The sequence below is a fragment of the Ischnura elegans genome, chromosome 4 (assembly GCF_921293095.1).
Source record: "Ischnura elegans chromosome 4, ioIscEleg1.1, whole genome shotgun sequence".
NCBI lineage: Eukaryota > Metazoa > Arthropoda > Insecta > Odonata > Coenagrionidae > Ischnura > Ischnura elegans.
Window position 1 is genome coordinate 100,517,632 of NC_060249.1, and position 27,703 is coordinate 100,545,334.

Sequence of the window (27,703 nt, forward strand, 5' to 3'; positions counted from 1 at the left end):
GCTTCTTTCAAAATTTGACAATTCTCAGAATAAAACGAAGAATTCAATTCTAAGTCTGCAATTTGCAAGCAACAATTATCCATATAGCTGATTCATATAAACATAGCATGATTGGCCAGGAACCAATGCCGCTGGTAGGGTTATAAATCCCGAAAGGAGGGAGCCCAACTACCCTTGGAATCCGAAGTAATGCAGAGTCCCCGCTAGGAAGGGTCGAAAAAGCTTGGTGCTGAGAGTGTGATTAACCGTGTGACTACTCTTAACGAATGTCCTTCATAAATGCTCAGTACAGAGGGGACGAAAGAGTTTCTTGGAACTCAGTCCAGCAGTTATGCGAAGGCAATAACTCCACCATCTCGAAAGGGTTAAATACTGATAGCATGACAAATATTGTTTGTTATTAATATGCATGTTTTGCCATGAGTACTGGCCACTCAGCTGTAGGTGTAGGAAAGACCCATGTGGTTGCCAACTCAGCACTAACTAACAGTTCTTGATTCATAAGCTGCCGCAGATTTGAGCTTAAAATTTACAATATGGCATGTACGCACAGCTCCTGGGAACCTTCTATTTTCTGTTGTTTTGTTTGGTCTCCATCACTAGGTGAAGAAAAATTGATTGCCAGCGCACAAAATATAAATAAATATCTATCAATATTGGATACTTTTCTTATATTCTACTTGAATACTCCACGTATCTGCATTAAGTACATTATGCAGCATACAACAGTACCAATCTATTTTCAATTGAGTAATTTGTTTTGAAGTTAGAAGAGGTTTGCATTGTTTTACACAGCTTATTTAATGTTTAAGATATGAACAATTTGTTTTCTGCTATCAGTTAGGAATAGATATAGCTACCTTGTGCCAAAACTGAAAGTTATGGGAACAAAAAAGAAAGGATTAATATGTGCTGAAAGTTGGATAATTTTTTTTTTCTCAAACCACCGTATACAGCTCACATTGGCCATATTATATCAGGGTATTCAGCAAATTTTACAACTATTCGTACATGAACAACCGTGCCCTGGACAGGAGAAATCTACCCAGGTGCTACTTGCACCGACGACCTCTTGTTTGGTAGGCGAGGATGTTACCCTGGCGCCACCGAGGCTGGCTTAATAATGTGAATTAACGAGCAAAAAACGGGTATTTTTTGCGGAAAAATCCAATACAATAAATACTATGGGGCAGAAGATCCCAGGTAGTAATAAACAGTCTATCTCATGCTATTTGTTGCAATGAAACTGGTTGCTTTATTTAGATGATAGAAGTCCTCAAACTCAGCTTTCTTGCTGTTGTTTACAGATGATTTCTGGCTCCCTGCCTTAAGTAGCCTCTGGGGACCCTAAATTCATTTTCAGCTCGCATGCCAGACTGCCTTTGCATGCATCATTGAAATGTGGCACAAATGAAAAGTTATTGAAGTTATGTTATATTCGTAAGATTTTGCTAAGCTAGCTGTCTCAACTTGTTAAATAATTCAGCTACCTGTTCACAGTTCTGGATTAGACCTTAGTTAAAGTATGGCTTCATCCTAATTTTTTTGTGGTTATTAATGCTGCTCTTACTGTTATTTTTGAATAAATAATGACTGTCTAATTTTTCTTTTAGATGGAGTACATCTTAAAACAAAATCAGAAGCTGAGTCAATTTCTCGAGACACCAATAGTCAGACAAGTGTGTTGGGTGATATTAAAAATCTATGTAACAGTCTTCATGGGCTACTGCCTGGTTCCATTTGTATTTCTGTCTTATAAGAAGTGGATAGATATGTATTCTTCCATATATTTTTGTGGGCACATCATTTACATGGGATGGCCTTTATATGCCCCATTGGTCCGACTACTTCTCCCTCCAATAAATAAGGAGTCCAAGCGCAATGCACACACCGATTAATTTTGTGCATGATTCTACTTAGCATAGTTCTACCTCCCCTTGGATTGTGGGACCTTTTTTAGATTATGACTGGTAAGCCCTGTAAGTGCTCTTTTTTTATTCAAAATTTCATTTTGTAGTTTCCTGTGTACTCAGTCCTGAGTATGCAGCATAAGTGAATCAAACTCATATTCTTTGTCCTAATAATCATTGATAACTTTATGTGGAATAAGACTTTCATCATGAAGTATAAATTTCTTTTTTGTTATTGATGTTGGTTGTTCTTGTTCATGTAGCCTTCAATATTAGGCCTCGATATTGAAGCTTAGCTTCTTTCCTTGTTACCATAGTTTTAGTTACTATTTATTTCACTGTCATGCTGTAATTTTTCTGTCCTGAGATTTTTATAATAGAAGTATTTTTTCTTACCAGCTTTAAAAGTGCACTTTGTATTCTTCCAGTTATCTTGATAATGACGAAGTCTTTTAATAATCATGGCAATAATAATATTGTGATGTGGAACCAGATTATTTCATTGGGTTTCAAGTTTAAATAATCATGCTGCATAGTTAATTAGTAATTCCAGGGTTTTGCACTTGTTAAGGTATCAACATTGATGAAAACTGTAAAATAAGTTTGATCAATTTAAATAATTTATCTCCTATCTCACAGTGATCTTTAATGGTATGTACATATAGGTGAACATTAAATACCAGGCCAAAATACATATATTCTTTAGAAGGTTGCAAAGTCTCTAAAAGTCAACTACATTTTTTAAATGAAATGAAAAAATTTTCTTTTCTGGCCTCAACTTGATGCAAGCATTTAACTCTACAGTTCATACTTAACTTCATCTTTGAACTTCAATTTTGACATTCCTTCAGTCCCATGAAATGGGATGGCTACACTTATTGTTCACTTGTTTTTTTAATCACTGAAGATTTGTTCGGTGGTTACATGTGAACTGTCATTTCATTTGTGAATTTGCTCAAGTTATGTTTATTATTTATGTTAAAAAGTTCTGTAACTTTGTCATGAATTTTTGATTATACAATACAGTTTTTATCTGCAGTTTTATTAGAATCCCTCAATTTACTAAGTTTTCCCTCAGCATGAAGATGTATGTTGAGGTGGTGGAGGATGTTGGTATGAATGGAACTCTGGTATTATTTACTACGTTGTTGAGGTGGAGGACATTGGTATTACACAATTAAATTCAGTATAATTTACTAAGATGGAGAAGACGTGAAACATACACCTAGATCAACATTTCAGTCTTATTAAAATACTGCTTTAAGTAACCTGTCGTGAAAGTTGAGTGATCTGTTCTTCAATATATACAGACTACAATCCATTGACTCCACCTTGTCTTTATTTCAGCAATATTCCTCTTATTCACATTAATCCTCTTCCTCAAAGCACGGATGAAAAACCTTTATGACTTGTTCTCAAGAACAAATTTTATAATTTGAGAATGACACATTTGCCTCACTTCTCCCTTATCTTTGATTTTTATGGTGGAGGAAGATTAAACTTTCCCCTCCTACTCAGACGAAGGCTGTTATGAGTTCAAATGGTTCAACCCCCCTGGCATATTTAGTCTTAACTATATCTGAACACCAACTGAAAACCTCCCCCCCGAAAAAAAAATTATGGCCACGCCCTTGAACCTCGCCCAGAAAGAAGAGAGGAAATCTTTCCTCCTCTCTTTCAACGAAGAGAAAAAAGACTAAATGCCTTATATTTTGAGGTATTACATTATTTTATAATGATAATAATTTCATACTTTCAAACTTGAATTTTCCCTTACCTCTGTACATACCAAAGGAGCATTCGTGATGCTTATCCTCATGGTTAATGATTGTGAGAATATTAAAAAGACCTGTATAAACTGGGTGATTTACTTTTTAATGCATGAAATAAGTTATATGCTAGATTTCTGAGAGTAATTATAAAGTCAACCCAAACGATAATAAATTGAGAAGCTTTTGTTTTTCAAACATTTCTTCACAGACCAACCATATACTAGTAAAACTGAACTTAAAATAAAAGGCAGGTAATTTTGAGAGGTAAAACATACTCAAAAGGTGTAAAAAAAAAAGGCATTACTGTGGATATAAAAGTAAGAAAATTTATATAAAAATTATTCCATTTCACATTGCCATTATAAGTAGATATTTCATCAAATTACTTTCAGCACGGGGATTTTCCATTCATCATTGATTCTGCGCAGTAACGTGGGAGTTGAACTCCTTGCAATAGCAGGTCAGTTAATGGCTGAAAATGGACCACAAAATCCTTTAGTTATCCTGTTGCGCTAACAACATTAAAGGATACCTAAAACAAAACCGATACTTACCGTTAAACCTTGTATGCATACAGTAAGTGGAAGAATGAGTATGTACCATCCAGAACAAAAGCCAGCAACGAAAAATGATACGAATATCAAAACTATCAACCAAAATAAGAACCAAATTGGATTTCCTCCTTGGCCTAACCCCATCTTGATGCAGCTTAAAGTAGAAAATCGGAGATTAGTTTTTTCTCGAAATGAAGGAAATAATGGTAATACAATGCTGTATCCCTAGAGATATTGTATAACATAAAAACAATAATGCTACGTAAACAAAGGTCACACTTACGCACTCCCACACGATTCTCGTCTAACAAATGCTTGGGAGACGATGGAGTCCAAACGCGGTGGTCTATTGGGGTGTGGCTAAAGATAACGGCATATGTAACTAATCTCAAAGGTTTAGCTATTTTCGGCTCATATTCTTCTAACGCCCTCGGAGTGAAAAAAAACGTCTTTGGAAAGGCGTGAAAAAATAATAAAGGAGATATTGCCTACAAGGGATAAACGCAACAAAGGCTTTACCATAAATTAACAACTAATTAACTGTGACTCCATCAATCGTCTAACCGCACTCATTGGGCAATTGCGAAATTCTCTAGATATTCTCTCAAAAGTTATGAAAAGCTGTTCGGAAATCGAATCAGCGGCTTTCAATCATTGCCTCATAATTACATCTCGGGTCTTGGGACGCATGAATCATGTGGATAGAAAGACTCGTGAGCGGTGCTTTGTGTGCTGCGACGACGTTTTAAGAGGTACCTTGAGTTGGCCGATATTAAAATTTCATTTCATTACTTCTTCAAATTAACTACTCGCGATGAACCCGGAAGGCACGACACGAAATTAATCGCCAGTGACATATTGACCCTTAGATAATGTAATTTTTATGGAATCGTTTCCAAGTTATCAAAGGGAAGGATACAATCGGGATTACACCTGCTATCTTTCTTACGCCGTTCCGTCCAATTATCAAGTCCCCAAGAATCATACTAAAAAAGTTATCACAAAATGACCTTTGGTATATTTTCGTGATGTTTCGTGCGTTCATTTCCCCGTCGGAAAGATCAGACGCTGTTGCCAAACTACGGAAACGAGGAATAGTGAACGCTGATGGCCATGTATCGTCTGCGTGCCAAAGCATGTTAAATTGGTGCTGCCGTAAGTGATAAGGAAATGATGTGAGGGCAGCTGTGGATTCATTAGAGGGGATTATTAATAATACTAATTACTGCGATTGCTTAAGTTGTTAATAATATCCCCAACATCGGTTTTTAAATTCAAGCATTTTCAAATGCTGTCTACGCAATTCACAAGAATTTCATGAAATTTAAAATTATAATCGCAAAGAATATCAAACATCGGCTGAGCTGTCGAAATGTAACTTCAGAGTTCAGAGAGATTTCGAATGTTACACAACCACAATTGATCTGTGTTAAATGCCATTCCCAAGAATATTCGTAAACGGTGTAAACTATGAATATATATTTACACGTATGTTCATGGCGTAAAAACTCAAGTGCACCTCACGAAAATGGAATTTCCTCCAACCGTATGCCTTTCCCTGACATCTCATTCCACAGTGCCCGGAAAATAAATTGAAGAGATGTATCCGTAGAATGTAAGCTATTAAACCTCCCGTGCAGCGCGTGACACTAATCACAATTCCATCGAGAATACAATAAATGTGTAATGTATTAATCAGGCTCAATTCCATCAAAAGCGAAGGCACACGAACGTGAGGTGCGCATTTTTAACGATATATACCATGATGATGATTTTTAATGATATATACGTGTTCAGTACTCGATGTTAAATAACTAGTTTAACCTTTCTTTCCCTTGAATTCACCGAGTTTTTGTGTCCTTGTGCATTTAAAGACGTTTTTCCATTAGGTACCAATAATCGACAGTGTTTTGTTTTTTAAACACTTTTCATAAATGTTCAAATTGAAGAAGAAGGTTTTTTACCTCACTTTTGGGAAATTATTAATTATATAATTTATTTTTTTATAATTTTACTTGCTCAAGAACATCAGATAAGTCCACCATAATTTGTGGGAACTCTCCGAAGAGTAACACTTTTGATCTTCCTCTTTCCTTTTAAGTTCTTGCGGGTGAAGTCCCTGTCATCATTGTAGTTACGACTGCCGAACTCTTTATTTGTTCCTGAGTTAAAATGGTGAGTCCCATTCTTTGTTGTTTTTCATAATATTTGTGGCACTGGCTTTTTGTTTGTCGCGTATTCAGTGACTGAGATTGCCTTTATTAAATATTATCGAATGCCCTTGACTACCCTTGGATGTCATCCTGGCATAAGATATAACCTGAGTAATGAAGTGAGGGAATCGCAATGTTTTAAACTTTATTTTACCATCGACATTATCAGATTTATCATTAATTTTAGCCCATCCTCTTAAAAACCAGGTTGGGCCAATTCGTGTTGTGGTTACTGGTGCTGCAGGGCAGATAGCTTACTCTCTGTTGCACCAAATAGCCAAAGGAGATGTTTTCGGTCACGACCAGCCCTTGATTCTTCATTTACTTGATATTCCACCAATGATGGGTGTCCTGAATGGAGTTGTCATGGAACTGAATGATTGTGCTTTGCCCTTAATTAATGGTGAGTAGCTTCTGTGAGCATAACTGCTTATCTAATGCCTAAATTGATGGAAATAAGTCCTATCGACTGGTTCCCCATTTTCAGAGATGGTCGCGACAGATAATCCGGAGGTTGCCTTCAAGGATGTGGAAGCAGCTTTTCTGGTTGGTGCCATGCCTCGCAAGGAGGGAATGGAACGGAAGGATTTGTTAGCAGCTAATGTTAAAATATTCAAGGCCCAGGTAAACATCTTAGCCCCTACTGCATAATCTATTTTCTCTCCTTCCTTCTTAAGTTGTCCATTACATTTACCTTGATCTATGGAGAAAAATTCGTGTATAATCCAGACATGGGGACCGTTCTCGACTGCATAAACCTATCATGGTTTGAACTTCATGGAATAAATACTCATTATTTTATTTCCGAAACTATTACTTTCGTTTAAAACAAGATTCACCAGTTCAATAAATTGAAACATTATTGGCTGTGAAGGACCTTTATGTGCACGTTACTGTGAAAAATTAGCGATTCATTTTCGGGTTATATTTCTATTTATGCCTTCTTCCCTGTATTCATACGACAAATATCGAGCTAAATTATGTCTTCTGACATGAGAGGACAGGGTAGGGCAGAGAGCATTAGTAGTACCTGAATACCTTAAGTAGTATAGCTGGAATACATGGTTGACGTCAAAGAACTTTTTTGGTGGTTTTGTTTGTGGTCTCATTAGCCAATTTGTTATGAGAAGGTGTATCAAATAATCTCCCTCACTGTAGTAGGCATGGGTTATTCATTCTATGCTTCTCATTTGTCACCAAAGCAAAACTATAGCAACTGCCTCCTCGGACAATACTGGTAATTTGAAGGTCTTTTATTTGGTTGTGCAGTAGGGCAGATCGGAAAAATCGATTTTTTTCAAATCCATCTGGCCCAATGAAAAAAAGTTGTGGGACCGATCAAAAATAAGGCCTGAAAAATTTGAGACCTCTAGGTGAACCCCTGACCCTCGCTCAAATGCAATTTAGGGGGGGAGGGTCGGAATTCAAAAAATATAGTATTTTATGGTCATTAAAGGGCAAAAATTTCGTGCATTTTGACGTATCTGCCACAGTTTAGCCACAAAATGCCTAATTTGAGTCCGCGAAGAAAATATTCCAACGCCCACGCAGCGTCGTGGATGCAAGAGCCGCAGGCCAATCCCTTCCCCTCCACGCTCGCTTCTCCCCCTCCCACGCCTCGAATACAGCAAAATTCATCCCACGCATGTTGCTAGGAGGTCGTTTATCTTTGATAATATAAATCGGAAGATGGTAGAAGGTAATGAAGGAAGCGTAGTGAGACGACTTGTCCCTTATTAGGCGCCTCGTCGGCATTAAACAAATCGATGTTATCAGCTTTTAGAGAAGTGATGAAATAATTTTTTGTCCGAGAACGCAGGAAAGGAGCCTACGGTCTATGAAAAGTCCTCTCGAGTGGCTATAAAGGTGTGCGAACTTTGGATATGCGCTTCAATTCCGGCATTGTCCGACAGATGTGACTAAATGGATTTTTGGCAATGACCGCTCGCGTCCCCTCCCCGCACGCTTCTCTCATGCCCCAAATGCAACAAAATATACACCAGGTGCATCTTTCTTCGTTAGTCTAACTAATATTTAATGTTTCAGTATTGTCTGTGGAGGAACAATCACGAAAGAATTACTCAAGTATCTGCTTTCCAATCTGTATTTCTTATGTCAGTGCCATTCCTCGTCTTTCGCTGTTTTCAACAAAGTTTTGGTGAATTTCTTCACGAATCTCTCGTCCGTATTTATAATAAAAAGAAATATTTAACTTCAAATTTGAACGTTCATCAATAGATTTTTGAAAATCCACAGCACTTAGGTCAGATATAGCCGCAGGCAGATATAGTTATATACTGTGGTCTCTCTTTAATATGTCATCAGCGGGTAGTCCTTAAAGTCGATATTAAAATCCAGCAGTTAAAAAAATCTCGGATTGGCCGCCAAACTCATCCTTGCAAAAACGCAATTTCGGTCCCTAGATTGGCCCTCCCAATGTTTATGTCTCAAATCTAAGTCAACTTAGTGCAATTAGCAAATAGACCTCTTTAAGGGACGAAATATGATTTGATGCTTTCCCGGCGAATGATGTGGGTAAACTCTTCTCGGGACTCAACAAAATTTATCCCTGATGATGAGCCCCGAGTCGGAGCTTGAAAGGTTTGCCATTATGGAAAAATTAACCCGGTGGAAATCCCGAGAAGAGTTTACTCACACAGCAAGGGATGTTGGAATTATGCTTGTAGCAGAGGGATGAGTTAGCTGATTATTTAGAATGATAATAACTACAAATGGCAATTATATATAAAATATTATATGAAATCATTTTAGGCTTGAGTTGGTGATACAAATGGTTATTTCTACACTTTAATTCACAGCTCAGCTACCGACCATGGTTTCAACGTATTATATCATTTTCAAGGTCAGTTTTAAATGAAAAATTGAAAATGACATTATACAGCATACTCCCGATTATCCGGGCTTATGATGGGGAGAGGCAGCACAAATACATAATCGAAAAGCGCAAATAATCCAAACATTCACTTGAATATCATTTAAGTACATAATTCATATAAATCAAACGATTAAATGTTATTTTTGCACATCGTCTTTTATTTTAGATTGCTTTCTGAAATCATTAAGAGCTTTCTTTTCCTGACCGTGATCTTTTTAGAAGCAAAATCTTGATTATATTCATATTCCTACTGCTCCATGTCATACTTGGTTGCCAAAAACTAGGCATCCTTGGCTGCAAGATCACGGATTCAGAAAAGTGGTTTCCACGAATGCTTCGAAACCACTGTGCGATGTCAAAAACTACACTTCCAGGCACCACGCTGCATAGTCACGTGTTGTGCAAGTTGTACGGGATGTAACTGCTGCGGGATGCAGATCAGTGGTCACTGAGCACGATCGCAAACTGCGATGCTTGGAAAATAGGAACACGGAACTCCTGTGAAGGCAATAGGTGCACAATCATGCCATCGCACAGCAGCGGTTATAGGAAACCAGGACTTATGGAAAATTGTCTATGCGGGCGAGTGCCCGACTGTGACTCATGCTATCTCTATTTCCACTTCCCTCACTGCCGTCACTTCTACTATTCCCTTGCTCTCCAGTTTGACCTTGACTCATCGCTGCGTTAACATGCCTGAGTGCGACGAAATCTCCTGTTCCCGTGGGCCGTATTCAACCGCATGCGAGGCCATGGAAATATTTGCAATATGAAATACGCAATTAAAGATCGTCAATAACATTTTTCCTAATTTATGATTGGTTGAACATTGAAGAATATTTAAAAATTAATCAAGGGTTTCCCCCCCCCCCCCCCCCCCCCCCCCCCGCTGATCGTCGTGAGAACTGCTAGAGCAGGCATCCAAGTAGACTTGAAACATTCCTTGTCAGCAAGTAAATAAATTAATTCCATTTTACGAAGGGAATTCTAATAGAACTAATAATTCCGGTGTAGCCTAGCATTAATCATAGTCATCATTTTTACTTTTTTTAAAGATCGCTGAAAACATTTAAAAAGTGTAAAACTCATGCACGGATAAGCCATAACATTGATAAACCACAGCTGGATAATTGGGAGTCTGCTGTATATTGATGCCATGGTCAGTAGTTGGGTTGTGAATTGAAGTGTGGAAAATACTGTTTGTTCTGCAAAGTCAAGCCTGAAACGATTTTATATTTTAGCTGATGCTGATTGAAGATATGAAAATAATATTGGTGGACAGTACAATACCGTGGAACTGCGTTAAAGGGAGTACGAGCTATTGCAAGACCCCCACTATTACGAGAGATAGCTGAGGCACTGTCAATTAACTCTATGATTAGTATGTAAGAAAAGTTTGTTATAGCAATAGTTTCCATCACTGGAAAACCTTCACCACGAGTCCCTAATCTCTGTAATTGCTGCCAATCTGTTAGAAATGAAGTAAAACTGAGTCCTTTCATTCATTCATGAGGTAAACTGTCGTTTAATAAGTGAGTAGTTCATTTTGGTGAAAATATTGCAGCATTAACATTTGCAAGTACTCGATCTTCTTTTCTTCCTAAGGCTGCTGAAAGCAGTCGACAGCATACCCGCATGCACATGAGTTGCGTGAATAGAGAGCATTTGAAGGTAGATGATTTCCAAACGCTCTGCGGGACCTACCAACACTTTATAAGCAACATGGTGGACTTAAGTTTACACTTTTCAGCCCAAGCTGACAATTTTAAATCATAATCTTCTATGCTAGAGACATGGAATCGCTCTAATTGGATGTCCTTTATAATATTAATTATTGATTATACCCTTTTTCTGAACTGATGGCGGCTGGATGGAAAATAGCAAGTAGCCAATCAGAAGCGCTGCCCCTTCCAACTCTCCGTTCCCTTCCATCCTCTTCCCTTTTGCGCTCCATTCGGCCGACTGGCATTGCCAGCCTTGGGAATAACGGTACTTACGGGGGTGGCGGAAGATTCTCGGATGAAGGCTGTGCCATCTCCACAGATTTGGCGACACTGCTAGCTGGAGAGCGATCTGCACTGCACGGAGTTCGGAGAGAGACTGCAGGCTCCTACACACTTTCTCCTGTCGCTCTTCTGTGATTGATGTATGAGTGGGTTGGTTTCGAGCACGCTCAAGGTCAGCCGCCATCAGTTCAGAAAAAGGGTATAAACACTTGAAACATAACATTTACGTATTGAGAGCAGTATTTAACTTTGCCATTTTACACATACCATATTTATTCATAGAAGCCGCCCACCTTTTTTCTGGAAATGCTGGTGAAAAAAGCTTAGTGCGTGGCTTACACCAATCCTCAAAATTATATTAGACCGCTAGTATTTTTGATAATCCCCTCTAATCAATCCACAGCTGCCATCACATCATTTCCTTATCACTTACGGCAGCACTGGTTTGAAATGCTTTGGTCCGCAGACCATGCATGGCCATCAGCATTCACTATTCCTCGTTTCCGTAGTTTGGCAACAGCGTCTGCTCTTTCCGAAGGGGAAATGAATGCACGAAACATCACGAAAATATACCAAAGGTCATATGAGGTGCCTAGCCTCATGTGTGGGTGTCACTTTCCTACCAACAAAAGCATGACGTCACGAAGTTGTGGGTTGCAAGGGTGAGTTTTGGTAGAGGCGTTCCGCAAATCGCATTTCTGTCAGTGCAAGAGACGATCGTTGGTAGCTGTGTACAGAATTCCGCCCCAGTGCTATGGAAGTTCAGTTTAATGAGTACTCACACTCCCCAGAAAATCATTCATTATGCAGTAGAACTTGTTTAGTACATTTGGGAAGGAACAACAAAAAATGAACATGCTATCAGGAAAACTTGCTAACCTGGGAAGTGAACAATAGCCATTGAGGTAGTTGCAATCCATGGGAAAGTTGTCATAATTACAATTCAATTGGTTGTTTTAAAACATCATAAAAATTGGCAACATTTTATTTACCATAAATCCTGGCAACCGCTGTACACATTTTTTCTTGGAATGAAACCATATCCAAGTATGATGCATGAACCAACTCCTCACATTGAGAAATGCGTTTGCATGCATAACGGTCGTAGAAAGAGAGATGTGGGATGAAAATAAGAAGGTTGATAATAATTGATTGTTGATAAGGGTGATGTTGATAAGTAATGAAATAACTTATGAATTCAGAAGTTTAGACATCTCCAGAGGATACTCGGAAACAACTTGTGAGTTGCTTCATGGCAAGTATTTGAGCGTACTACCTAGGATAGCTCCACAATATAAAACGCACTAACCAAATAGGTTTACCTTTATTTTGTGTGGATGGTACCGGGACTGATTGAAAATATCATGCTAATGAGGAACGTACTAATGAAATTCCACTGTATATAAAGAAGAAGGAGAAAACCTACCAATTCCCATATTCATCTTTAATTGCCATTTTTTCTTTTGTATTAGTTTTATTTCACGATTTAATAAAATCTGTTTGCAGTAACTTGTGTATTGGCATATAATTTTGCAAATTGAGTACATATTGCAAAACTATATCGTCACCCATTTCCAAAAACCCGGGATCTGTGGCTGTCGCTTGATGCGTAGTGACGTGATCACAGATTTGTGATTGTCGGTGATTGGAAAGATGTCTGTGATTGGAAAGTTCACTGTGAGACCACAGAAACTATATTCCAGAACTTGTACAAAGCAGTTGCATCCCACAAAGTTGCTCGAGAGGCAGCGGTATGTGGTCATGTGAGCATTCAATGCAATTATGCTATCTGTGACATTAGGAAACAATAAGTATAGATCTCTCATGAAAGCAAATAGCATGTGATGGTGCATTGATGTCTCTCTACAATCTGTGCCGTTCATTTGAGTTTAAGAAAAAGAACTGCATAGCAAGTTATGAAATATATCACGAGAAATATCCCGAGGAAGGCAATGAATATTTGAAGAGTGAGTCACTTGTGTGTGTCTGTGTAATTTTTGTGCCGGAAATTGCACTCTCAGTAACATAAAGGCACTCTCAGTAGCATAACACTACCTCAATAACATAAAGAATGAACTGAATGTGTATCAAACTGTGGCACTTCAATTAACATTCACTTATCAAGAGCTAGATTGGAACTGGCAAAAAAGACAACCCAATGCAGTGTGGCCCAACTGCCATGCATTGCTGCATATAGAGAACACCCCTTCCCTGTACTGAAAACCGTCTCTCAAACCAGGATTTTCCCACTCCTTCATCTTTTATTCAAGGTATGATTTCCACCGGGATTATCCCTGCATTAGATTTTCTCCACAGTCAACCCTTTGTCTACCCAACGAATTCTCCTGTTTCGTACAACAGATTGTCCTTCCATCGACCCTGTATCCTTTATTACATGCCTTCATGCACCCTTCAAAGAGTGGCGTCCCCAGCAAGGTTACCTCCACAGCTGATACCCACTAATACCTCAGTTAAGCACAAAGACCCAATCTGGAAGGACCGGTGCAAAAGATAGACTAAGAAGACTTAGAGAATACCTTGAGCAGACCGCTGTAATGCAGGGTTGTTACATTTGACGACCCGTAATGGGTGAGAGGGGGAAGCTGGCTTGGTTTAGTAACTGAATGTGAGGATAGTCAGTTGTGTGTTTGTGTTTGCAGTTAGATTTTATTCCTAAGCAACATCAGGGCTGGGTGATTGGGACTGTTAAGTATAACAAGATTCAAATTTTATGTTATAGTCCATTACATGTCTGTAAGGTATATGAGGTGATATATAAGGTTTACTTAACTTAGTTTTTATGCTAGTATTACTCTTTAACGTGGTTGAATGGTCTTATTTAATGTTTTTGAATTATACTGCTATTCAGGAAAACTTTAGATGATGGAAATTAATTACATATAATTATGAACGCATGAAAATTTCCAGTTATTTGCTATTTTTAAGAGTTTTCTTTGTCATTCTTATGAAAATTGAGTTAATTAGAACAGTGGAACTGCTTTAACAGAATTTATGGTTATGCATCAATTGTCGCTTTTGGAAATTTAAAGTTATATGATATTTTTTACAGGGGCAAGCTTTGGACAAGTTTGCAAAGAAAACTGTGAAAGTTTTGGTGGTTGGAAATCCAGCCAACACAAATGCATTGGTTTGCTCCAAGTATGCACCCTCAATACCAAAAGAAAATTTTTCAGCCATGACTCGCTTGGATCAGAATAGAGCACAGGCAGAAGTTGCTGCTCACCTCAAAGTACCTGTGTCATGTGTTAATGGTGTAATTATTTGGGGAAATCATTCCTCAACTCAATTTCCTGATGTGTCCCATGCAAAAGTCATCCTTCAATCTGGAAAGGAAGCATCTGTTTATGAATCTATTGGTGATGAGAAGTGGCTTCAAACTGAATTTATTGAGGTAAATTTACTCAGCATTGTTATTCACTAAAATTATGACTCATTCTTGATTAAGTTAATTCCTCATCATGAAGTAATCTATCTTTTTGGTTTGTGTAGATCTATTGTGTGTGCTGATCTGAATTTGTGTGTATAAGTATGATATTCTCAGGTCATGTGTAATTTAAATGTAGTACAGTAAACTCTTGTTATTACAAAGTTTACAGGACCAAAAAACCAGAGGTTTGTCATGACGAACTTAATAAGAATGTTTCTTTTAAGAATCATTGCATTAATGCCTTGCCAAAATTAGGTACATGTCACTTCAATATCCCGTGCTTATGTTTGCACTGCAAAATAGCTCCAGAGTCATGTGTATGATATATGCAATGAAATTATGAACAAATACATAAAAACAAGCACATTCATTTGATTTTATCAGGAGGAGAATGTGTGTGATGGTCATTAATCTCAACACTTCCTCAATTATAACATATCATTTATGAAAAACTGAAAGATTTTGTTACTGCGATTGAACTGTAGAACAATTGCATCCATTATGGATTAATCAATGGATATCAATTGACGAAATATGGATCGATAATGACAGCTTTTTATCATTTTAAAGGAATTGAGTTAATGGTGCTTTCTTGAATTTTTTGCTACTGGAGAGGTAAAATTTTTTCAAAATAATATCTTAAAAAATTTTCATTTAATCTATAATTGGTTAATAATCTCATTTAATCCAACCAAACTTATAATGGAATGCCACAAAGTTGATCAAGAGATATTGAATTTTATTCTCATTTGGCTTTGAAATCATCTGCTTGAAAAATGATCCTGAGGAAAACAATTTTCGACCACCTAGCTCTTGCCCTCCGGATCCATTTGTCAGTTTCCTGTCATCATCCCGTTCTTGTATGATGTTAGGCATAATGTGGTGGAAGTTTTTAATATAAGTAAAATTGGACATTACAATATTTCCACTGAGTTCTGAACTCTGAACTCAGTGGAAAAATTACAATGTCCAATTCTACTCATCTTCCCATTGTCATGACCATTCGGCATCAACAATATCCATGTTCGAAATACAAACTACTTGCCTCCTGCATGACACAGTCCAGGGTAGATATCTTCTCAATTACAGTAAGTCCTCAACATTCAAGCAAAATGCGTTCCGAGACCTTATTCGTAAGTTGATAAACCTAAGCAAGGCATTGAAAAGTGCTGTTATCCTGTAGAATGCAACACTGCATTACAATTTAGCTTAAATTAACGATTGTTATGAACTGATCGAGCTGTGAGTAAACTTCTCTCGGGTTTCCCACCGGGTTAAAGGCTTCATAATGGCCGACGTTTCGAGCTCCGACTCTGCGCTCATCATCAGGGCTACTGGATGCTGTGATGCGGGAATGGGCCTGCTTATATGCTGCCCTCCTCCGGTCAGGTTCCTCGGGATTGGCTGGTAGTTTCCCGCCTGGTGGGGTTGACTCGGGATTGGTCTGTCCGTCGTATCGTCCTTTCCCTGTATTCGGTCAGTTTTTTTCAGAACGGGTTTCCAAGTGCTGCTAAGGGAATACCCTGAATCGCGATTAAAGTTCTTCCTCTCCAGTTTAATTTCGATGGCTTCTTTGGTGAGACGGTCCCAAAAACTTTTGGCATGACAAAGTATCTCTGTTTTTTCAAATTGAATTTTATGGGCGTGTTCGACACTATGCTCAGCAATGGCAGATTTTTCTAGCTGACCAAGCCTCAGATGCCGCTTATGTTCTTTAAGCCTGGTTTCAATGGTGCGGCCAGTTTCTCCAATGTATGCCTCACCGCACTCGCAGGGGACATGGTAGACACCAGGAATCTTGAGACCGGCTGGGTCCTTTGCTCGTACCAGCTGTTCCTTCAATTTCATGGGAGGCTTGTGGATGGTCTCGATGTTGTGCCTCTTCTAGGTTTATAGTTTTTCTTGATAAATTCTTGATTTTACTACCTGCATTCCTATTTTTTGCCATCGTTCTCTTGGTTTTTACTCTGTATGGCTCTATCGAAATCACCTTCTATTGCTGCACTGTATTCCTGAGACGCAGAGGACCTAGGACTGCTGGGAGGGAATGAAGCCATTGTGTTCAAGACTTTATAGCGGACCCTTATATGAGTTAATGCTATTCATATGCAATTTGGCCACTGCTCCATTTCTCCCCCGTGAATACCGATGACCTTGAAGGCTTTAGCGTAGACCCTCTACCTGGAAGTCAATCGCCCGATAACCTATGACGGCAAAAATTACATCTCAAACCGTATTGCTGAAAAAAACTCGTTTCCACTAGCTCCGAGGTTAATTAATGATCTAAATTAACTATTGTCGTTTTGTTAAGGAGACAAGATAAATTACTTAGGTAGGCCGGCTATCTGGACCCAATGACGAGTAATGCTTTTGACCATTGCACAGCAATGGATTTCGATTAATATATAAACAAAAAAGCAGATTTGAGGCAAGCAATACTAGTAATATGCGCAAAATGATAACAATGTCGTGTGTACTTAGCGCAAGTTCACGTTTTATCATGAGAGCGTTAAAGTTTTTTGATGCACTGCATTGCGATGTTTCCCCGAGGAACAAATTTGCTCTATATCGAAGTTGCGCTAGTCGAAGTTGCCCTAGTCGAAATTGTGCTATACGAGGCATGGGTGTTCTATCCTGCCAATTTTCGAGCAGTAATGAGTGGATCACCGTGATTCCATTGGAATGAACCTCATTGTATGGTGGTGCGTGCATAGTGAAGTATCTCCTGCTGAAGAAAGAACCATAATTGGTACTCTTGGGCACAGTGCGCAGGGAGAACTTAAACATAGCGCAATGATTATAACATAGAATAATGTATATCCACCTAAATGCCATTGCTTATATGTGAAACTTTGTAATAAAGTTCTTTTTATAACAGCTTGGACTGGGACTAAGGTTTGTAATTTTGTAATAAGGAAAATTGCATAATAAGGCTTCTTTTACTATTGATTTGATTAGCCTTTTCGTCGGGAGCAACAATTTCCTTTGTAGTTTTGGATTTTGTTGACCAAAACTGAGAAAATCCATCAGATTTGGATTTGGCATAAAATTTTGTGTCATTTCAAATGGCAGCCTAAATACTTATATAATTTCATCTGTTCTCTATGCATTCTTCAAGGCTGCATATTACTTTAAGGTTCTTTACTAAAATGCTCTTTTGATTAAGGCTCTGAATAACTAGCATTTCAGTTATATAATAAATTAATAACTCAATTTGATTCAGTCAGGCCGCTCCCATTAGTAAAATTTTGTGTTTGATTTGCTTGCTGATACATAAACCATCTATTACATATTTAGTTTTTATTTTGATGATGTTTTATCTGAGGAAACTTCCTCTCTGTACTATCTGTGTCCTTATAGTTTTTATTTTTATCTTACAGAAAATTCAGAAGCGTGGTGCTGAAGTAATCAAGGCTAGAAAGTTGTCCTCTGCCATGTCAGCTGCAAAGGCTGCTGCTGATCACATGCATGACATCTGGCATGGTACCTCAAATGGTCGTTGGGTATCTATGGGCGTGTTTTCTGATGGTTCCTATGGAACTCCTGAAGGTGTAATGTTCTCCTTTCCTGTGACAATCCAAAATAAGGAATGGAAGATTGTGAAGGTAATTTGAACAGGTCGTTTTATGACATATTTTTAGGCTCCTATTGAAATATTTTTTGCTTTTGTCGATTAATACATTTGATTACCCAAGTCATTAATCATGATTTAATTGGAGAATATTTTATTATCAATCATTCTGAAATGGCTCTGTAAGTTCTCGAGTTAAAACTGTCTTCTTTTAAATGCCAAAAATAAACCATTGTAACTGAAATATATACTTGAATGTCCATGCTAGAATTTTGGTGCTAGTAAATGGCATAATTTTGATATCAAAAACTGTGATAGCTAATAATTTATCTATGTAAGCCTCTTGGCTCAGAAACATTGTATTGCTCTGTCTTTGAATTTTAATACCCAGAAAATAATTTAACTCTCCAAGATCTCTCATTTCAAATTCTTGCATAAAAATATTTTTCAAATTCTTAAGGGACAATTCAACATTACTTACCACTATAAAATCATCTACATATAGGTAATAACAAGTAGTCAATTTTAAATCCGGCTGATTGACATACACACACTTATCCGTAACACATTGTACGAACCCTATCTTGATAGTGAATGCATGAAACCTAGCATTCCATTCCATTGGCGCTTGCTTTAACCCGTTTACGGTTTTATTCTACTTACTCACTAAACATCCTTAACTTTCATACCATGTGAAGGGATCATATAAATTTCTTCTTTTAAAATTCCATTTAAAAAATGTATTTTTTACATAAAGTTGATGTGCAAACAAATTATTACGATTAATGATACTAAGTAATATCGTTAAAGTTGACAGTCTTGCTACGGGAGCATATGTGTCCAAATAATCTACTCCCTTTTTCTGTGAACAACCTTTTACTACTAACCTCACCTTGTATCCTATCACTTCTCCTTCACTATTACGCTTTAGAGCAAATATCCATTTACTTTTTATAGGTTTCCTCCCCTTTAGACATTTTACCAAATTCCATTATTAGTTGAGTTCAAAGCATTCATCTCCTCCTGCATTGCTTTAAGCCATTCCTTTTTATCATATCTACCATCTAACTCATCATATGACTCAGGCACGCCATCTGCAAAGCCTACAGCATTTAACACCAAATTTGAATTCCCTTCTATAACTTGTATTGAGGGTGATTCTACTTTTTCTCAATCAGAAAGAAAGTAGGTTAACAGACAGAATTCCGCTCTTATCTTCACTCTCCTCCTTAATTAGACTCTCTCACTGCCAGTGTGGCAAATTCAAAGTATTCTGGCCTTTTGGTCACTCGACTACTCCTCCTTGGCTTCTCCTGGATTGGGGTATTTCCTGGTATATAAATATTCCCAATCTCATTTTCATTCTTATCACTCTCAATTTCCTCCTCCTTATCACCATCTACCTTTCCTCTCCTTTCGTTTTCCCAGACATAATTACAGTGGAACCTCGTTAAAGCGAGTACGGGCTATAGCGACACTCCCGCTATTACGAGAGAAGGCCGATGCACCGTCAATTGACCCTATAATAAGCGTGTTAAAAAATTCGTTTTTACGAGACCCTTTCGGTGTTGGCTCTCGCCATAGCGAGGGTTTCACCGCCGCAAGACTTTCATCAAGACTCCTTAACCTCTGTAATTGCTAGCGAAGTGTTAGAAATGAAGTTAATGGAGTGCTCAGTCTCAAATTTATGTGGTAAACTGTCGTTCGATAAATATAATGATTGACGAAACAATGCTTTGCATGATTTTTATTCAGTGTGGCGCTTATAAATTGTTTGAATAGTTAGTCGTTACTTGAGTAAGGAAATTTAGTGATGCAAAAAAACATCGCCTTTCGTCTGGATTTATGCTTACGTTTATCGTATATACATATGTTTATCTGTCGCCGCACCACTCCTGTTCCTGTATATCTGTTCGCAAGAGGTATATTGGCTATTACTTGCTCCACCTCCGGTAAAGCGACAATTCGCTATAGCGAGTGTTTATTAGTGCACCGTGGGGTGTCGTTATATCGAGGTTGCACTGTATCTATTTTATTCCTCTCCTCATTGAATATAACATCACAAGCAGAAATAATTTTGTGTTTGGATATACTCCACAATCTGTAACCATTAGGAGAGTAGCCTAAGAAAACACATTTTTTAGATCTCTCATCAAATTTACCTTTTATCTCTACTTTATGTTTCTTGACGTATGTAGTACACCCAAATACCCTCAAGTTACCGAAATTAGGTTTGACATTGAACCACATCTCAGCTAGCACTTGGTTGCATTCTAAACCTCTTGTTGGCATTCTATTAATTATGTAAACAGTTGTCGGAACAGCTTCAATCCAGAACGACTTCGCATCTATCAACATGTATCGCACCTTGTCATTAATACAGTAAAACCTCTTTACATCGTAATGGAGGGGACCAAAATTTGGGCATTTTGATGTATGGAGGTTCACTATAGAGAGGTTTTAGTGATAGGTACCATTTTATTGATAAACCATAATATTAATATATTTAAACATACATGCATGCATTAGTGAACATATATTTACAATTTAATGATTACACAAAGGTAAAAGTAACTTGTTCAAGAGGGCTTTTTAAGAAAGAAATTAGTTATTGGGTTTGCTTTAACCTTTTTAAAACTCTTTCGATGTAATGTTTTTAATTCTATTGAATACAATCATATTATGATCGCATTCCTCCATGCTTAATAAAAACCATTTAATTATGTTCAATAAATCCTCAACCTCTGTTTTGGTGGGAACTGTAACTGATTCCTCATTACCAACATCTTCCTCTAAATTCATCTCTTACTGTATCCTGCAAGATATATACATCTCCTTCACCACTATCTTCCAACTCATGTGGGGAACAAATGAATAAATCATTATCAACATTTACAAAGTCTTCAAATGTTGAATTTGTGTTAACTATTTTGTTGATTTTATCGAACTGTAGGTTCATTATCAAGCATCTCACTTTCCTCCTGTTTGCTACCACCCGTAATCCCAGCCTTGATGAAGCATTTCTCAAAAATTGAGGAAAGGCACAGCCTGTGCATGGTCTGAAGGATGTTCCATGAGCACCTTTAATGTCGTTTTCACTATTCACTCTCCATAAAAAATAAATCACTAGCTGTTTTCGATAATGCCTTTTGACCAAAGAAATAATTCCCTGGTCTAAGGGTCGTAATTTACTAGTAGTGTTTGGAGGGAAGTACACAACTTTTATATTTCTAAACATAATTCTTTCATCCTCTTATTTCACTGCCCACGTTTTTTATTTGTGCAGCCTAGATATAGAGTTTCTTCTGTTTTTCCTCGGTTGTTTAAAATAGATGGTATTCCAAAGGTCACTGCTACATCTTTCTTCTACCTGCCCTCGTCGATGGCTTGGAAAAATCCTCGGAATGTTGTAATGTCAAGCAGCCGCCTTGTTTTATTTGTCGAATCCATCATCAACTTATAATTAATTAAGTAATTTTCGTATGTTTTCATATTTTATGGCAAATAATTGAAAATACTCCTTATAATATATTTTAGAAAATTGATTTATCATTCTTATAACGTATGACATGTTAAAGATTATAAAAAATAAATAAACACGTGACTATTGCAAAAAATAAACAAGAAATTGAGCGTAATTTTGAAAATTTCGTCGAATTGCCTTTCTCTAGAATACAATGCTCGTAGAGTTCCGTAGAAAAACTCTGTCGAGGGCACAAAGAAACGCTAGGTCTGCGAAATGACGTGATTTCCCAGTGTGAATGCTGGGCGAACTACTTCAGAATGCGGCAGCGACAGTAAAAAATTTCATTGCTCTACGGCATATCAGCTAATTAGCTGTCTCTTCACCTAACATTGTCGCGCATGGAGTGATGTTCGTTCAGTATTGCTAGAAATTGACATCCCGGACTCCCGATGGAAGAGTCAGATTTCGCGGCATAAATACGCACGCAAGACAGATGACTGTCGCTAAGCGCAATAAATTGTAAACTACGATCGTTCACGAAAGCATCGAAAAATTACCAAGGCGGCAGTGAGAAAGTGCTACACTGGAAAATATGGGAATAAAATAATTGCAAAATTGTATTTGATTTATTTCGAGTCGCAGTAAATTCATGAAATATTTTCATTTTAGAAACGGAAGCAGCAATGCGGTTGAGTAATTCTGTCTCCATAAATGGGAGTGAAGTTAGTTGAAATATTTCCGCCGGCAAGGGATTATAGGCTGCGCTGGTCGCCTCTTTTATTAACTGAACATAGTATGAAAGCAATTACAGGAAAATAAAGCCATAAGTAATAGAAAGCGAGTGCTATCGCGCAATTTTTACCATGATTCGAGAGAAAACGATGCGTTCTGTCTTCATTTACTGTCACTTAAAATGATTAGGATAGTTCGTTGCCTTTTTCTTATTTACTGTTAGGTATGCTCTCGAATGGGACAAAATGGCCCTAACTAATGGTTAACATGAAAATTACATTATAGTAAAGGTGTAAAAGAAAAGAATAAGCGTGAAACATTTATCGCTGAAAATGTCAATCCATGTTCGTTATCGCGGGTGCATTAATGGTCTCTAGTTGTCTCGGTACGAAATGCAGAGGTAGTTAGGCCGTCTCGGGGGTCTCTCGTTGCTATGATATATAGAGGTTTTAGGATATAAAGAGGTTCACTATAGAGAGGTTTGCCTATAAATTTACAAGTAAATCTGACGGGACCAGAGGGTTGGTACGATGTATAGAGGTTTACGATGTAAAGAGGTTCACTACATAGAGGTTTTACTGTAGTACGATTCATGCATTCAGCAACCCCGTTTAACTCTGGGGTATAGTTAATTCCCACTGAATTCCCTTATCCTTGAAAAAATCAATTACTTCCTCCTTTACATGCTCAGTTCCATTATCACATCTAAATTGTACTATGTTACAATTATATCTATTACTGGCCATCGTCACATTCTTTTTGACAAAACTTGCTGCTTTTGATTTTAATTTAAGCCCAAATGATACGGTAAAATGTGTATAATCATCCACAAAACTCATTAGGTACTGAACTCTGGTAGTCTTAACCTTTGTTTAGTTGTGAGACACGCTAACTTGCTTACCTCCTATACACACTTCACACATATTGTGGGTTGGCTTGACCTCACCAATCCCATCAATCCACTAAGTTAATGTCTTGATACATGTGTGAGATGGATGCCCCAGCCTTCTGTGCAAGAGCTCACTTGTCACTGCAATATTACTGAATTTATTTGTGGGCAATTCAGACGTCGGACCTTATTTTTATATAGACTTCCACATCGATAGCCTATCAATACTATATTCTGAGTCTTTTTGCGCACAATTTTAAAGTTTCCTTCTTCAATTGTCATTCTGCAACCCTTATCTTCTAACCTTGAAATCGACACCAAATTACATTTTAAATTCTTTACCATCAAAACGTTCAACAATTCTACACTAACCTGTTTTCCATTAATATTGACTTTTTCTCTTTCATCACGTATTTGCTCCGCTAAAATAAAATCTTTTGTTTTAGCGGTATAAATTTTTACATGATTGATTTTTCTTATATTTTCTGCTGGTTTTATCTCTACCCCTACCTGTAACATTTTTAATAGCAAACCCATTATTCAGATAAATACCAGTACCACCTTGCTGATGATTTAGACGATTTCTACCACCATGGTCTCCCCGATGATGCTCTCCTCTTACTCTTCCACGTCCAGGTTGATATGCTCCTCCTCCTGGCTTGAAGCAGTCAGCCATTTTATGTCCTCTTCGCCCACAATTGTTGCAATTGAAAGGGAAAGGCTTGAATTGCTGGTTTTAGTGGTGACTTCCTCGGACTCCGGCAAACACAGTCGGTTGAAAGTCGGTACTGCTGCTCTTCACTATCTTCTGGTGGCTTTCTTCAGATTCTTCAATCTTCTGTCTAACCAGAGACATTGTTAGACTTCCAGTTGTGGCATCCACTCTGAGTGAAGTTACTACACTCACTTAATCATCCAGCATTGACGCGAGGAATTTTGCAAGTTGACTCTTCTCCCTAATTATTTCTTCTTTACTGGCCAACTCTCTTACGTACCCATCAAAAACAGTACAAAACTTTTTGAAATCTTCTTCTTGGGGTTTAGGTTTATACTTAAAGGCCTGGTTTTTACTTAACAGACCCAAGACACCAACCAATGGATTAACTTTCAAATCTTTCGGGCAAAGCATTCCAAATATCATATGCATTTACTTTGCATTTCAGGATATCAAAGTATTCCCTCTTGATGCGGATTACTATTACTCTCTTAGCAGTTTTATTTTCTGACCTCAATTTCTAAAGCTTCGCTTCCCTCTCTTTGGTTTTAGCTGCTGTTCCTTCTCCAAGTTTGGCTAATAACTGACTTTCCAATTACTCAAAAGAATTATTCACAAGATAAAGTAATTCCCTTTCGCCCAATATTATCTCGGTCAAAAATTTCCAGTCATCATAGTTATTCAAATAGCTCTTTATTTCTAATTTTCTCTTCCTCCATGGTTTTATATTCTTTTCTTGATCTGATCTATTTTCTTATTTTCTTCGTTTCTTATCTTCTTTCTTACAACAAAAAAGATAAACACAACGGAATAACAAAAATAAATAAAATACAAACGATTACATTGCACTTAAGGTAAGAGAAATTTCTCTTTACAACAAAAGTGAGGTAAAATTCTAATGTGGACAGTAGTTTTGCACTTCGTACAATGATAAACATGTTTTGGGAGTTGAGAATTGATGAAATGGCTGCATGTTTACATGCTGTACTGTGCATTGACGATAAAGAGATTCCAATGAATCTCATTGGTGACAATCTTTATTAAATCAACCAACCATGTGGGTATCAATGATCATCTCAGCAAATGCTGTACATTTTCCTCCCATCCACTCAGGATTCCCATAGTATTCCTCTGCATAATTGCTCAATTTTGCAGAAATTGCAATTCTTTAGTTAGATATGTATGTTTAATGTTAATGAAAAAGTCATGATTTAAAATTTCTAACTTGTTGTGAAATAGGGCTTTAGTCACTTCAGATGATTAAGAGAACTAGACGTAATAACTCTGAGAAATATTCTAGTATTTACTTAATATTCATATAAAGTAGCTTCTCAAGATTCTCATTTTTCAAAGATTGGGATTGCTTGTGACCGTGAACTATTTATCTTGCGTGTAGAAACATTAAGTTATTCATCAGTATAAATTTTAAAGTGCACTTAAAAACTATTGCTGGATTTGGGTATAAAAGAAGCAGCTGGTCATTTAATTGGTTTTTACTGAATGTAAAGGAATTCACTATGCATATACCATATCTGGGGTGAACTCGCAATATCTGGCAGTCCATGTTGAATGGGCTATTTTATTAGGAAAATATCTGGGTCAATGGGATTTGTATGGATGTGTAAGATATTTTAGTTAAGAAGTCTAGTCCAGTTATTTTCATGTGTGTTAGCCATCTTCATTTTCTCAAGTATGCTCTTTTATTTTCAGGGATTACCTATTAGTACATTTGCTCAAAGCAAACTGGATATTACTGGGAAAGAATTGATCGAAGAACGTCAAGAAGCACTTGCAGTCTGTCAAGATTGACTGTATGATGGAAATAACTCAGCAGCAGGGAAAAATAGCTCTGAAGGCATTATTAGAGATGTTGCAGTCAGTAGGTTATAGGAAGAGGGCTGGCATATTGTAAGGTTGTGTATAAGTATGGGATATTTTTGTATTGTCCATGACTTTCTTATACAGAGGGAAGGTTTTTGAGGCTACAATGAAATTCAAAAATTATCTTATGTTTCTAAAAACCCATAAATGCTCTGTTGTTCCTTAAAAGAGTGGATGACATGTTACATATTTTTATTTTTGTTATCATTTTTGGAACCTTTTGGTGTAATTGGGTAAGCTGTGCTGTGAAGGATATGCTTTTAAATAGCTACTGTGCTATTTTAATATTCTCTACATTTGTTGTTGTTGATTGGTGCTTTTGAAGAAATGAATTTTATTATTTGTGTTAAAATTTATTGTGTATGGAATGATGTCATTTCTATGCAATTTATTCTTATTACTGAACTGTGAGGGCTGGAACCCCATTCTTGAATGCATCTTATGTGACAAAGAAATATCTGACTGTAAGTAGCTCATATGCACTCCTCTGCATAACAAGGCTTGCAACACCTCTGATAATACGTAAATTAAAGATATAATTTCAGTCACTTGAGTGAATTGAGCTCTCACTAAAAGACAAGATGTGGCTGCCAGAGCAGCTTCTGATGCAAGAGCAGTTTAAGATATCAGAGAATGCATTATCTGTGGAGAACATGCTAACTCCTACACCACTTTCCAAGCATATGGTCCTCTGACATTGCCCACAGGCTTTTCTGATATGTTAATTCAATTTTTATCATTATACCAACCTATTTGTGTAACACTTTCCTTTTAGACGTTAATGAAGTACATACAGCTTGTTCACCTTCAATTCATGGCCATTCCCCATTGTCCAAAATCTCCATCAATTAGCTTCTTCAAATATTTCATGGGACTGACCATTGGTACACCCAGTAATTTGATACCACACACTTTCTTTTTCAAGCAAAGAAAAGCCAAACTGGGTGAGGTATTCATGGCCCGGATGTTATTGGTTTCTGGTATTCATTGTAAGCTGTCTCTCTGCATTACATTATTCATAAAACCAATGCCTTGTGCCCCTTTTAGTGAGGAGAGTTCAGACTGAAATTTTCATCAATGTTTCATATTCATAAGTGAAAAAGCCCATATTTTTAACTATGTGAACAACATTTAATCTGCAAGCATTTATATCGCCAACTCATTTTGAGGTAATATCTGCGGCACAGTCTTCTGCGGAAGGTTAATTTTCAATTTCTGTTGAAACAACACGCTATCATAATGTAAACTCTCCATGGTCTGGGTCTTAGTTATGCACATAATTAGTTGGAGCACTATTGCAAACTATGAGTGAAAAACAGTTAACTTGTTATGTACATTAAATATTTTACCAAAATAAAATGTATACCATATTCTGGAATAGAAAAATTGAAAACCCCCATTCAACCTCACCTTCATAGAGAAGTAATGGTTAGAATGTCTCTTCTCAAATTAAAGTTCTTATTCCTACTGCTTTCATTGGAATGTAAGGTAGATAATGTGAATAGAGACTCATATATTGTTGGCTCACTCAATCAAATCTTGAGGAACTACATTCTGAAGCAGATAAAATTTTTATAACTGAAGTAAATTTCTCATTTTATTCATTATATTTTTACTATTTTTAATTTCAAAAGTTAATACTTGTTGTCA

At 37.3% G+C, this 27,703-nt stretch overlaps 2 protein-coding genes across 2 annotated transcripts in view; both read left to right on the forward strand.

Annotated features, from left to right (window-relative positions):
• Positions 1-2,399, forward strand: part of LOC124157843 (lysophospholipid acyltransferase 5) — a 30,996-nt gene extending 28,597 nt beyond the window's left edge. Inside the window, exon 10 of the mRNA XM_046532879.1 lies at positions 1,614-2,399. Coding sequence (XP_046388835.1) covers positions 1,614-1,898 — 285 coding nt within the window. The 3' untranslated portion in view covers positions 1,899-2,399. The remainder of the gene's footprint in view (positions 1-1,613) is intronic.
• A 3,919-nt stretch (positions 2,400-6,318) lies between these two features.
• On the forward strand, positions 6,319-27,423 carry LOC124157844 (malate dehydrogenase, cytoplasmic). Its single transcript, XM_046532880.1, has 6 exons — positions 6,319-6,411; positions 6,657-6,852; positions 6,937-7,073; positions 14,422-14,763; positions 18,180-18,404; positions 25,883-27,423. Exons 1-6 carry the CDS (start codon positions 6,409-6,411, stop codon positions 25,979-25,981), a joined length of 1,002 nt encoding a protein of 333 aa, XP_046388836.1. The 5' UTR covers positions 6,319-6,408; the 3' UTR covers positions 25,982-27,423.
• The last annotated feature ends 280 nt before the right edge of the window (positions 27,424-27,703 follow it).